Below are 14404 nucleotides of genomic sequence, written 5' to 3'. Positions count from 1 at the left end.
GAATGCTGTAATGTTTACATTTAGTATCTTACCTCAAACACGCCCTCTGTGACACCAATAAAACAATCAAGCGTGTCCGCCAACATATTTCGTACGGATTCCGTATCCGACTCCATGTTTATTATGTTCATCAGTTTCTCTTGTAACGCCACTGTGCTTGCGAGGAGGCTTCCTATTCGCCTGGAGAATGCTGTTATGTTTACATTTAGGATCTTACCTCAAACACGCCCTCTGTGACACCAATAAAACAATCAAGCGTGTCCGCCAACATATTTCGTACGGGTTCCGTATCCGACTCCATGTTTATTATGTTCATCAGCTTCTCTTGTAACGCCACTGTGCTTGCGAGGAGGCTTCGTATTCGCCTGTAGAATGCTGTAATGTTTACATTTAGGATCTTACCTCAAACACGCCCTCTGTGACACCAATAAAACAATCAAGCGTGTCCGCCAACATATTTCGTACGGGTTCCGTATCCGACTCCATGTTTATTATGTTCATCAGTTTCTCTTGTAACGCCACTGTGCTTGCGAGGAGGCGGCTTCGGACTTCGCCTGTAGAAAACATATACAATATACGCATTGATATATAAACGACCTTTAAGAGCTTGGAGGATTTAACTACTGGAGACGCCTTGTCTGTAATTTTCTGTACAAAACAGTCTGCCGATTTTTGCGGGGGAGGGGCACGTCAAATGTATGTTAGGTACAAATAGCCATGTCAGATAAACGTAAATCCATATAATACATAATTATGACCATTGGCCGAGGTTTTCGACAAGATAAAGATAGTTTATTATTCAAGTAGGCATATTACAACGCGCTTATGAACGTCTAATAAAGCTACACCGGCTCTAACCCTACACCTCTGACCTGAGATTTAAATCCCCCCTCAATTAGAGGAGGGTATCCCAATATGGACCGACAAGAAACTCGGCGGGACACATCTTTTCAAAACATTACATCTTATAATTAACATGCATTAAATAAGAAAAATAAAATACTATAGAAATCATGCAATTACATACAGTAGCTACTTTTCTTTATAGAAAATTGATAAAAAAATATATATGTATGTCATATAAAATCATACAAATACGTAGCTCTTTCAGAAAACATATCGAATTCTTACAAAAGAAAAAGAAAAATGAAATTAATAAAGAAATGAGAATATACATTATATAAGTCTGACAGATACCTATAAAAAATATTTGATGTGCTTTCTTACCTGAGCTGTGTCACCTATACAATGATTTTACATATACACATAATACAATGATTTTACAGTTTCTGGTTTGGACCTTGCATGTTTGTCTGTCAAATAGTCCTCAACTCTGTAATTAGCCTTAAAGACAGAGGGGTAAGCTCTTAAAGGCGACTCCAGTTGTTAAATCCTTCAAGTTTAAGAGGGATAACGTTTTTCCACTTCTAAATATTGTCCATTCTCCATTATTTTTAGTGTGTTATTGACACAATGAAAAACTAGGTTTATAGGTTTTCTGGTCTAGGTTCGCTGGCTCGGTCACCTACTCAGAATGGGGGAGGATCGCGTAGTCAAGGAAGCGTACTTGGGGCGACCAACCGGCCGTCGACCGATCGGGCGCCCCAGGTACCGCTGGTGTGATGTCGTGGAGGCGGACCTGCGTCGGCTGAATGCCAATTCATGGCAGGAAACCGCGCTGGATCGGGACAGGTGGCGTTCTCTCGTTTCGGAGGCCAAGATTCTTTTTGGATCGCTGAGCCGAAGCAGTTAGTTAGTTATAGGTTTTCCTTTTTCAGTTTTCTCCCGAAATGGAATTTCAAAGAAAAAAAAATACCGTTATTTCGTTATAATCGCAAATCTATTCTTCCCTCTTAACCCTTTGAACGCCTGTCGTGCGCGGCGCGTCATCGTGAACCTTGTTGGGATGCACGAAGGTTGATATTAAGCTGTAGCCTCGCGCGTCAGTTGTCTTTGGCGGTGAAACGGTTAGTAAAATATGACATCATTTAAAGGTCTTCACCAGCAGTTCAACTACACCAAATGGCGCTTTCTGGCGCACAATAGGACCAACTGTAAAGTACCTAAGTATATCGTTTAAACGAAAAAAAAAAGAATTTTCCAAACAACCGTCTTCGTGATTTTAGGGCACATACGAAAAAAAAAAATATCCCAATCGATAGATAACTTCCTTCTTCGATATCGATTAAAAAAGCTTGGGATGTGTACAAGCCACAGGTGCTAGAAACTAGGGAATGTAACCGGTAATTATTTAATATTCGAATTACCGGTAATTTAGCGATTTACCGGTAGTTTCTACACAATATTTTACCGATTTGCATTTCCTACTACAAACTCTTCACAACATGGCAATGGATTTTCACTTCTATCTGTAAGGTCACAGATTCCATACCTTCGGCATACGTCGCAGCGATGGCAAACGCTCTATGTAGTTCCTTTCTTAGTTCCCCCGGTAAGTTACTGCCGGCCGCATCCCAGGCCACGAGGGCTAAGAACTCTTCACAACTCGCCAATGGATTTTCATTCCTATCTGTAGGTCACAAAGTCCATACCTTCTGCATACGTCGCAGCGATGGCAAACGCTCTATGTAGTTCCTTTCTTAGTTCCCCCGGTAAGTTACTGCCGGCCGCTTCCCAAGCCACGAGGGTTAATAACTCTCCACAACTCGCCAATGGATTTTCACTCCTATCTGTAAGGTCTCAGAGTCCATACCTTCGGCATACGTCGCAGCGATGGCAAAAGCTCTATGTAGTTCCTTCCTCAGTTCTCCAGGTAAGTTACTGCCGGCCGCTTCCCAAGCCACGAGGGCTAAGAACTCTTCACAACCCGCCAATGGATTTTGTCTGGAAATAATATAAGTATTGATCTATCAATAGAGCATAAAGACCACACAACACACAAAGTACAATCAGGGACATTCACGGTGAACCACCTTACGGGCGAAAATATTTTAAACGTCTTGCAGGCGGTGAGGCGATAACACAAAAGTGTCAACCAATAGTATGGCACTTAAAAAAGTGGGTGTCGAAAAAAAGGTTAGCTCAGGTAGTTTATTGTCGTCCATTGTCTTTTTAGCGGCCGGCATTTGCAAACTAAGATAGGGCATCTTAATTGGTTATCATTATGGGGAGGCGAAGTTTAGCCTAAACAGGAACAACTAATAAACTGTCGTTACTACCTATTGTTTGTCTCTACTAATGCCCGTTGAATCCAGGAAGTTCCAGATTCTTTGGGCAGTTACCTCTTGATGTAATCCTGTTATTCCTCATTAGGGAGTTAGGGACATAGGGCTTGCAGAAGAATTTTCCATTTGGCGCGATCCTGGGCGGCTACTTCCAGCTCTTTCCAGCCGAGTCCAGTTGAGCCAGCCTCCTTCTCAACTGATCGCCTCCATGTACGAGTAGTACGAGGCCGCCCTGACTGTCAGTCGATTGCCAGCGGAGACACTGCTTGGACAAGTAGCTGTCCGGTCTACGGAGCGTGTGTCCGATCCATCGCCATACAATAGTAATAATTTAGTTAAATACAATACTCGTAAAAGGGTGTTGAAGTCGTAAAACAAAAGGAGTGTCTTAAAAGTTAATTCATCCCCGAACGTCATCTCTAGGATTAGTGACCGTCCAGATGGCGCCGCGAGACCAACGACAGAACGCTATTGCTAGAATTGGTGACTTCTGGGACCAGCGGGGGTAAGGTCAGCACGTACTTGTGGTGATGCAGCGCCAGGGTGGTGAGCAGCTGCGCGGCGGCGGCGGCGGCGGCGGGCTGCGCGGCCAGGTGGCGCAGGCCGGCGCCGGGTAAGGTCAGCACGTACTTGTGGTGATGCAGCGCCAGGGTGGTGAGCAGCTGCGCGGCGGCGGCGGCGGCGGCGGGCTGCGCGGCCAGGTGGCGCAGGCCGGCGCCGGGTAAGGTCAGCACGTACTTGTGGTGATGCAGCGCCAGGGTGGTGAGCAGCTGCGCGGCGGCGGCGGCGGCGGCGGGCTGCGCGGCCAGGTGGCGCAGGCCGGCGCCGGGTAAGGTCAGCACGTACTTGTGGTGATGCAGCGCCAGGGTGGTGAGCAGCTGCGCGGCGGCGGCGGCGGCGGCGGGCTGCGCGGCCAGGTGGCGCAGGCCGGCGCCGGGTAAGGTCAGCACGTACTTGTGGTGATGCAGCGCCAGGGTGGTGAGCAGCTGCGCGGCGGCGGCGGCGGCGGCGGGCTGCGCGGCCAGGTGGCGCAGGCCGGCGCCGGGTAAGGTCAGCACGTACTTGTGGTGATGCAGCGCCAGGGTGGTGAGCAGCTGCGCGGCGGCGGCGGCGGCGGCGGGCTGCGCGGCCAGGTGGCGCAGGCCGGCGCCGGGTAAGGTCAGCACGTACTTGTGGTGATGCAGCGCCAGGGTGGTGAGCAGCTGCGCGGCGGCGGCGGCGGCGGCGGGCTGCGCGGCCAGGTGGCGCAGGCCGGCGCCGGGTAAGGTCAGCACGTACTTGTGGTGATGCAGCGCCAGGGTGGTGAGCAGCTGCGCGGCGGCGGCGGCGGCGGCGGGCTGCGCGGCCAGGTGGCGCAGGCCGGCGCCGGGTAAGGTCAGCACGTACTTGTGGTGATGCAGCGCCAGGGTGGTGAGCAGCTGCGCGGCGGCGGCGGCGGCGGCGGGCTGCGCGGCCAGGTGGCGCAGGCCGGCGCCGGGTAAGGTCAGCACGTACTTGTGGTGATGCAGCGCCAGGGTGGTGAGCAGCTGCGCGGCGGCGGCGGCGGCGGCGGGCTGCGCGGCCAGGTGGCGCAGGCCGGCGCCGGGTAAGGTCAGCACGTACTTGTGGTGATGCAGCGCCAGGGTGGTGAGCAGCTGCGCGGCGGCGGCGGCGGCGGCGGGCTGCGCGGCCAGGTGGCGCAGGCCGGCGCCGGGTAAGGTCAGCACGTACTTGTGGTGATGCAGCGCCAGGGTGGTGAGCAGCTGCGCGGCGGCGGCGGCGGCGGCGGGCTGCGCGGCCAGGTGGCGCAGGCCGGCGCCGGGTAAGGTCAGCACGTACTTGTGGTGATGCAGCGCCAGGGTGGTGAGCAGCTGCGCGGCGGCGGCGGCGGCGGCGGGCTGCGCGGCCAGGTGGCGCAGGCCGGCGCCGGGTAAGGTCAGCACGTACTTGTGGTGATGCAGCGCCAGGGTGGTGAGCAGCTGCGCGGCGGCGGCGGCGGCGGCGGGCTGCGCGGCCAGGTGGCGCAGGCCGGCGCCGGGTAAGGTCAGCACGTACTTGTGGTGATGCAGCGCCAGGGTGGTGAGCAGCTGCGCGGCGGCGGCGGCGGCGGCGGGCTGCGCGGCCAGGTGGCGCAGGCCGGCGCCGGGTAAGGTCAGCACGTACTTGTGGTGATGCAGCGCCAGGGTGGTGAGCAGCTGCGCGGCGGCGGCGGCGGCGGCGGGCTGCGCGGCCAGGTGGCGCAGGCCGGCGCCGGGTAAGGTCAGCACGTACTTGTGGTGATGCAGCGCCAGGGTGGTGAGCAGCTGCGCGGCGGCGGCGGCGGCGGCGGGCTGCGCGGCCAGGTGGCGCAGGCCGGCGCCGGGTAAGGTCAGCACGTACTTGTGGTGATGCAGCGCCAGGGTGGTGAGCAGCTGCGCGGCGGCGGCGGCGGCGGCGGGCTGCGCGGCCAGGTGGCGCAGGCCGGCGCCGGGTAAGGTCAGCACGTACTTGTGGTGATGCAGCGCCAGGGTGGTGAGCAGCTGCGCGGCGGCGGCGGCGGCGGCGGGCTGCGCGGCCAGGTGGCGCAGGCCGGCGCCGGGTAAGGTCAGCACGTACTTGTGGTGATGCAGCGCCAGGGTGGTGAGCAGCTGCGCGGCGGCGGCGGCGGCGGCGGGCTGCGCGGCCAGGTGGCGCAGGCCGGCGCCGGGTAAGGTCAGCACGTACTTGTGGTGATGCAGCGCCAGGGTGGTGAGCAGCTGCGCGGCGGCGGCGGCGGCGGCGGGCTGCGCGGCCAGGTGGCGCAGGCCGGCGCCGGCGCGCGCGCACAGGCGCCGCACCGTCCACACCGCGCCGCGCGACGACCGCCCGAACGCCATCTCTAGGATTGGTGCCATCTGGGACCACAGAAGATAATTTAAAGTTAAGGCGAAGGGTAGGGCAAGCTCTTTCCATACAAACTTTGTGCGCGTTTTTTTTCGTTTGTGTTTGCGCTACAGTTATTATTTTTGGTAAATATGCTTATTTTTCTGTTAGCTAGGGCTTGATGTATTATTTTTTTAATTATTATTTTTGTATTTTTTTTAATAAAGAACAATTTCAACATCAAGTTCTGCGTATATCCAAAGCAAAAAATGAAAATAAAGTGCCAATAATAACGAATAAAACTTGCACAAGGTTTGTATGGAGAATGCCTTACCCTACCCTGCGCCTTAAGAAAACATTAAAAAAAATTAGATCTTAGAGACATTTGAGCCCACGGTGCAGTCTCATTTGAGATAGGTCGTTTTTTAATTCAAAGTAACATCTGCCTAGTGTTGGTCGGAACTCGAGTATTTGGGTCTGAATTTGAAGAACTCGACTTGTTTTTACGAAACTCGACACTTAAAAAACTTTCGAGTCTTTTAAGTCCCGAGGCGATTCATTCATTGAGTCTTTTTTAAGAGAGCTCAAAAGGACTCTAGCCTTCGAATAAAGACTCCGTCAACAATTTCATAGGTTTAACCTAAATGAAATATAATCAATTTTGCGTTATTGTATTGTTTGTGTAACTAAGTTATTACTTAAAGACAAAGAATTTCGTAATTTTGCAAATAAAAAATTGAGAATTCTCTGAAAAGGGCTCAAGTCCCTACAAAAGACTCGAGTCTTAACCAACACTACATCTACCTGAAGAATCGAGATACTTTTTAGTTAAACACCATGTGTAAGTACGTAGTTTCAAATAAACGTTTTGGGGGTCGCTTTCTAGGTTTTCGAAAACCTCAAGTGACCTCCAAAAATGTAGGATCGTATAGATGTGCTTTACCACGTGCGCCCGTGAGGGACAGAACATACGCAATGCGACAAAATTAAAAACACGTTTTAACATACCTGACAATATACCTAAAACAACCTACGTAACTTGGCCGTGTTATTTCTTGCCCACCATAAAAAAATGAAGGGCAACAAAAAACGTCTACCTCACTTAGGGTTAAGACTTTTTAGAAGTAGACAGGGAGGACAAGTGAGTATATTACAAGGTAGCGCTTTCTCGGCTAGTCCGACTGAAAGATACATAAGACTATCCCGCTCGGACATTTCCCCTCACCGCTCATGCCTGATCCAGTTAAAATACTAGATTCATGCCAAAAAATCTTATAATTTGTAATTGCTGCCCGCTGCTTACGAATTAATGTGAAAACATTATCATCATCTTTTTCCCGGCATTTTGCCACGGATCAACGGAGCCTGGGGTCCGCTTGGCAACTGATCCCAAGAATTGGCGTAGGCACTAGTTTTGTAGTAATGTAACCTATCATATCAAAATATTTAGTCCAGAATTGTGACATTTATGAATCAAAAATAGACGTGACGATAGCTTCTAAGCAGCAGCTAAATAGTTTATCCGCCATTGTTAATAGAGTACCAACCTCTGAGTATAGAGACGGCTGCGGCATGAGGTACGAGTTGGCCCATATCTTGAGCAGCCACGACACGGTGGCGGACAGCTCCGGCGAGAACACGCCCGCCAGCCCCGCCTCCAGCGCGGCGCATTCATAGGCACTGATGCGGAGTATTTCGCCGATCAGCCTGTAATATAATAGGGAGTATTACTGCACAGTTCTGCCGCCAAAGTGCAGCACTAGCACCTTTAATAAACCATTAACCAGATAAACTATTGACGACCGGTTTGGCCTAGTGGGTAGTGACCCTGCCTACGAAACTGATGGCCCCGGGTTCAAATCCTGGTAAGCATTTATTTGTGTGATGAGCATGGATATTTGTTCCTGAGTCATGGGTGTTTTCTATGTATTTAAGTATTTATACATATTTATATATTATATATATCGTTGTCTAAGTACCCTCAATACAAGCCTTATTGAGCTTACTGTGGGACTTAGTTTGATTTGTGTAATAATAATAATGTCCTATAATTTTTATTTTTTTAGAGTAACATATACTGTGTCATGACAAGTTTTCACAGATAATAAAACATGACATTGATGCATCAAGGCCTACCGGGAAACTCGAAAATCGAAATTTAGTTATCTGCCTCTTTATCGCTCGAATATGCCAGAGTGATAGAGAGGTTAGATAACAAAGTTTCGATTTTTTTCTTTCGCAGTAGAACCTAAGCTTGTGATGGATGTAGTAGCGCCCCCTACGTAGAGCTTCGCGTAATATTCCCTATAAAACAAATATTTTCAAACATCTGAAAGGGACCTTGAAGGGCTTGATTTAAACTTTATCTTATTCTTGAAATATCTATTGTTGTTCCTTTTTCTAAATTGTATGCTGTTTTACTTTGTTATAACATAACCTCATTATCTTTGATCATGAATCTCTTACCTTGTTATTGTAATTAATAATTATATTTAAGGGGAGGGGCACTGTTTATCCTAAATCACAGGTTCGCCTACTTAGGAAACAGACCTTCTGGTTTACTTTTAAGAATCCTTTTGTACAAGTTTTTGCTTATGAAATTAGTTTTTTAAGAATTCTTTTGTACAAGTTTGTTTATGAATTAAATTAAATTAAATTAAAATTACTTAAGAATTGTATACATTGGACCACTGATTACCAGTTCGCCGGACGATATCGGCCTGTCAGTTATTCGCGATTGTCAGCTTTTGCGAATAACTGACAGGCCGATATCGTCCGGCGAACTGGTAATCAGTGGGCCCCTTAACCTTTTGACCGCCAAAGACGTCATATGACGCGCGCGGCGACAGCCCAATATCAACCTTCATGCGTACCGACAAGGTTCACGATTACGCGCCGCGAGCGATAGGCGTGGCGTTCAAAAGGTTAAGGTCCATATACCAACATGCATACTTACTGTATATAAAGATAATAGGAAACTATTTTGAATTCGATGACAAAAATTATGTAATGCATGCAATTTTAGCCGGGTGAATATCATAGTTTCTACGACTTATACAGCGTGTATTTTATATCAACCGCAAAATGGAACGACACGCAATAGGTATTAAACGTTTGGAAAGATTTTTTTTTCTATAAGGCTTAATTAAAAGAGCGTAGTTAATTTTGTCTTTATACTTGTTTGGAATATTATATACCGTAGTATATAATATTCCAAAAGCCATACAAGGAAAGAATAGCTTTGCGATTCTAACGAAATAACGGTATTTTTCTATCAAATTCCATTTCGAGAGAAAACGGTATCCACTAAATCTTAACAAATCACTTTGATTTTTATGTCGATAGCTTCAGCGTAACATTTTTTATTTAGAAAACAAACAGCCTTTTATAAATAACAAGTGCGCCTAAAGAAAGATTTTTTAGCATACTGTGTGCCACGGGAGGAAATAGAAAATGTGGGTTTAGAACGTGAGTGGAACCGAGAAATTTTGAAGGAAACGCTATCTAATAAAAGGCTAGAATCTATGTGATTTCTAATAATTTTAAATAAAAATAAAACATCTAGATATGCTCTTCTTTTCTCCAACGGAGGGAGACTATGTCTAGTTTTTTTTTGTTTTGCACTTAATTAAAAACAAAACGAAAACCTATAAACCTAGTTTCAAAAACATTCTTACAAAAAAAATAATGGGGAACGGAAAATATTTTGAAGTGGAACATTTTCCTTGATGTAATCATATGTTCTCGTGTTAGGTATACAACAAAGACCGTTACAGATTTCATCTCCAAATTCATAATGAAATATGCATGACGGGTAGAATACAGTTTTCAAAGGATCATCAATAATTTATTTATTTATTTAATCTTTATTGCACAATACATGAAGGTACAAATGGCGGACTTAATGCCTTAAGGCATTCTCTACCAGTCAACCAATGGGTTAAACCAGAAAGATTAAGTAGGTGCAGTGTCTTTTAAAGTAAATGAATTTGTAACCGAGACTATATATGAATATAAACTATATATTGATAAACTTACACATATACATAACATACATATATTAATACATACATAATTATACCAAGATTATTTAAACATCCTATGTTTAAATAATCTGTCATCGGGCCAGATCTTACTAGTTTCTGGATACTCGTCTCCGCATGGGATTTCGTCCGCGACGTTATAAACTTTCAACCCCATTTTCGCCCCCTTACGGGTTGAATTTAAAAAAATTATTTCTCATTGGAGCTTTACATTTGGAGAATATGCGGTTTACATTTCAAGGACCTACCATCTACGGTAGTATCTAAGTAGCAAAATTACACCGTGGGCCCATATAACCCGACAGATTTTAATCACGCATTCCTGATATGAGGTCATAAGTCATAAGGAACAAAAAATGTTATAAAACTTTTCGTCAATTCGGCAATTTTTGTGTGTTTTTTGCACACGCACAAGGCACTTTTTTTTTCATCTTGGCGAAAAAATCATTGCAACGAAATAAAAAGTTTTTATTTATTTATTACTTATCAGTAAGATACATTTTGCGAGTTTCCTGTAAAACGTTAATGTCTGTCAGTAGGTATATCTGTCTAAGGCAACTCACATAGTGGCAGCGAATTTTCACAAGAATTGTCATTATCTCTAAAACAAGACCGATTTCAGAAAACTTTCTATGATTAAATATGCCTCAATGACGTCCGTACACTGTGAACGAACATTTTCGACTCATAAATTGATCCTAAATTATGTTTTTTTTTCTTCTCAAAATGACGGGCGTTTTTCAGTCTTGTATATGTATGTAGTCTCCTGGAAACGGTGGCAGGATGGCAAGATGGTCCCTTCCATTACTACTGGAACCAGATCCACATGCTGTCCACCTAGTTTTAAGTGTAAAAATGTGTATAGATTTTAAGTGTATATGGAATAATTGAATTCTGAAATAAACTTATATTATCATTATTATTATATCATATACATGTATGTATTTACTCGTAGATTACAAGACAATTAACGACTTACTTAAGCACAGGATCGACATTCTCAGTGCTAGCGCTCTCCCCCACCAGATATCGCAGGGAAGCGTCCACGTTGGCGTTTTCTCGGAGACTGAACTGTACTATCTCGGGAGGCATCATCACTGTCTCGCCCTCGGTGCAGTCGATCGCGAGGAAATGACCTGAAAACAATATTTTTAATTAACATTTTAACCCTTTTCCAGGCCGCACCAATCTACAAGGTTTTACCAAAAAATTCAAATATATTCAAATAAATCTCGCTTTGATGATTAATTTGAAGACAAGTCACATTTTCCGAAAGTGCAATCTAATTTTTTTTTTTTTTTTATTAAAAACTGATCGGCGATTGGCTCTAGTCACACCTGATGGAAAGTGAAGACAGGGCCTAAGATGGAGCTCACCGATTCAGTAGTAGCCTATTCACTCTTGCTTTAATAATTTGAATTTTAAATCAGATGGCTAAGGTTGAAATTCTATTGGCGCGTATGTGGTCGATAAATCATACTATGCCTGGAAAAAGGTTAACAGAGAGAGACGCATCACGAGAGATCATGATCGTTATCCTCAACTAATATCCTGTCCTGACCTGTCTGGCCTAGTGGGTAGTGACCCTGCCTATGAAGCCAATGGTCCCGGTTTCAAATCCTGATTAGGGTATTTATTTGTGCGATGAGCACGGATCAAATATTCGGGTTTACTATGTGTTTAAGTATCTATTTCTAAATATTTGTATATTATATACCGGGTGTTTCCTGTAACACGACACGAGCAACGTTGCTTGTCACGCTTTAAACATAACAAAATTCGCAATACATTGCGTCTTAGAATTAACTTGAATGCGTAATAAAAATCAAAACATAAATTATTTTTCAAAGTTGTTGAACAAATGTTGGTCAGTTTGAGAGTACAGCCTACAGTTTAATTTAATGCTCCTGTTACAGGAAACACCCGGTATATCGTTGTCTAAGTAATCTTAACACAAGCCTTATTGAGCTTAGTCAAACGTCAAAAGTGTTTATTTTGCAAAACATAGGTACAGTCAGCGTCAAATACACTGTAGCAGTCAAACTGGCCAAATAGTTCGGTACACCATACTAAATATATGGTGTACCGAACTATTTGACTACTTTGGTTGCTACAAAGTATTTGACGCTGACTGTACATCATATGAGAGGTGTTTAGTTAACAATTATTTCACTATGTTTTGCCTTTCGGCGTACAAAAATATACTTACATAATTAATTGTATACAGTCTTCATAACAGGCAATACATAAAGACATCATCAATAATTTATATTCTATAACATTTTTATAAAACTATCAATTAATTCAATATGTCAACGAAATAAATTACAATTACGTCAATTTAAAAATATTAAAATTAAAAAATAAAATATAATTTAGTGTGGGACTTTCAGTCAATTTGTGTAATAACATTTATTATTTATATTTCTTTAACAGCTTTAGCTAAATTCATTTTCATTTAGTTTCTGTCCCAGTCTTTTGTGATAAATCTAATAGATAAAATTCAACCCCGAATTTGACCCGTGTCCCCGTGTGGTTGAGAATTTCACCACCCCCTTTCCTCCCGTACGTGTTGTAGAAGTCGACTGTTTGATATGGTTTCAAGTGTTGTGGGCGATGGGTTGGCAATCTGTCACATTGTGCAATATCACTATTTGTTTTTTTTTTACCCCTTATTGGCTAGAATTGGCACTGAAATTAGCAGTTTCATGTGCTCTGCCTACCCCTTTTGGCGCGAGTTTATGTATGTATGTAAAATTTGATTTAGAACTGAAATTTTGCGTTTGTAGATTCCGACCACTCTAACTTTGCACAGTGACAATGCACACATCTCTCTCAAAGGAGCGTCATACTTGACGTAGCACTTGGCGTGAAAACTTAGCGTGGTCCGACTCTGCGTAAATTTGGCAACAATGAAATCACGGTCATAATCATGGTCTAATGAAATATAGTTGGCCCCGTTGACATATATCTAAGGATAGGCCTTACGGGCACCAAGAACGGTGCTAGTTCAGTGGTGTCACTCACGAATTCGAGCCAATCGTGCAGTCTAACGCAACTAGTTGCGACCAATCGCGCGCGTGATGCGTATTCATCAACCAATCGCGTTATGACGTTAGACTGCACGATTGGCTCGAATTCGTGTGCGTGACACCGCTGTACTGGTCCCATTCTTATTAACCGTAAGGCTCGTCCTTAGATATATGTCAATGGTTAGCCTTATTTGTTGCCACAGATCATAGGAGCCTGGGGTCCCCTTGGCAACTAATTCGTGAAGGAACCTTTTTAGGGTTCCGTAGTCAACTAGGAACCCTTATAGTTTCGCCATGTCCGTCTGTCTGTCTGTCTGTCTGTCCGAGGCTTTGCTCCGTGGTCGTTAGTGCTAGAAAGCTGAAATTCGGCATGGATATATAAATCAATTAAGCCGACAAAGTCGTACAATAAAACCTAAAAATTTAATTTTTTTGAGGGTACCTCCCCTACACGTAAAGTGGGGGTGAATTTTTTTTTTGCTTCAACCCTAGTGTGGGGTATCGTTGGAAAGGTCTTTCAAAACTAATAGGGGTCTTCAACAAACATTTTTTGATAAAGTGAATATATTCGGAGATAATCGCTCCGAAAGAAAAAAAAATGTGTCCCCCCCCCCCCTCTAACTTTTGAACCATAGGTCCAAAAAATATGAAAAAAATCGTTGAAGTAGAGCTTAAGAAAGACATTAAATGAAAACTATAGCGGACATGATCAGTTTAGCTGTTTTTGAGTTATCGCAAAAAGTTTCCCCTTCTTAGTAAAAAAACTTACTTTAATTAGGTAATGATTATGCAAATTTGCCTATTTGTTTAACTCGCGTGAAAGGTACCGTTTCATCCCTTGGTAAACAATTTACTATACTTTAAGCTCCAGTTTAGCTTATTGTGACGGAAGAGTAACTACGGAACCCTACACTGAGCGTGGCCCGACATGCTCTTGGCCGGTTATTATTTACAAAAGCAACTGCCATCTGACCTCCCAACATGTCAAACAACATGTCCAATACGACCCCTATTACCTGTAATCATGAGAGTCCAGTGTAGATCCTCGAACAAACTGATCAGTTGTTCGCCGCCGCTCACCGGCAGCTTGCCCATATGCATTAGCTGCAGATGCTCCTCCAATCTACAGAAACACAACACGGAAATATGTAACAAAGTACCTACGTAATTATAATCTTTAAGTCTGACATCAAACCTATGGAAGGTAGAGGCAAGGAACAGAATCTCCATATACCAAAAAGTGTCCGTCAAAAAACCATAAATAGGTGGCGCTACAATACATAGAATACTTGAGAAAAAAATCTAATCATAGACAGCGCACTTC

The 14404-nt window shown here is 44.9% G+C and overlaps 1 protein-coding gene across 1 annotated transcript in view; it reads right to left on the bottom strand.

The window, feature by feature from the left end:
- Positions 1 to 14404, bottom strand: part of LOC133522489 (uncharacterized) — a 34646-nt gene that overhangs the window by 10957 nt on the left and 9285 nt on the right. The window contains exons 6-11 of the mRNA XM_061857840.1: positions 14097 to 14203; positions 11028 to 11184; positions 7553 to 7712; positions 3708 to 6037; positions 2714 to 2844; positions 403 to 554 (exon numbers count right to left, since the gene is read on the bottom strand). Of these exons, the coding sequence (XP_061713824.1) occupies positions 403 to 554; positions 2714 to 2844; positions 3708 to 6037; positions 7553 to 7712; positions 11028 to 11184; positions 14097 to 14203 (3037 nt within the window). The remainder of the gene's footprint in view (positions 1 to 402; positions 555 to 2713; positions 2845 to 3707; positions 6038 to 7552; positions 7713 to 11027; positions 11185 to 14096; positions 14204 to 14404) is intronic.

The sequence above is a fragment of the Cydia pomonella genome, chromosome 11 (assembly GCF_033807575.1).
Source record: "Cydia pomonella isolate Wapato2018A chromosome 11, ilCydPomo1, whole genome shotgun sequence".
Lineage (NCBI taxonomy): Eukaryota > Metazoa > Arthropoda > Insecta > Lepidoptera > Tortricidae > Cydia > Cydia pomonella.
This window is presented reverse-complemented; position numbering and strand designations above follow the sequence as displayed.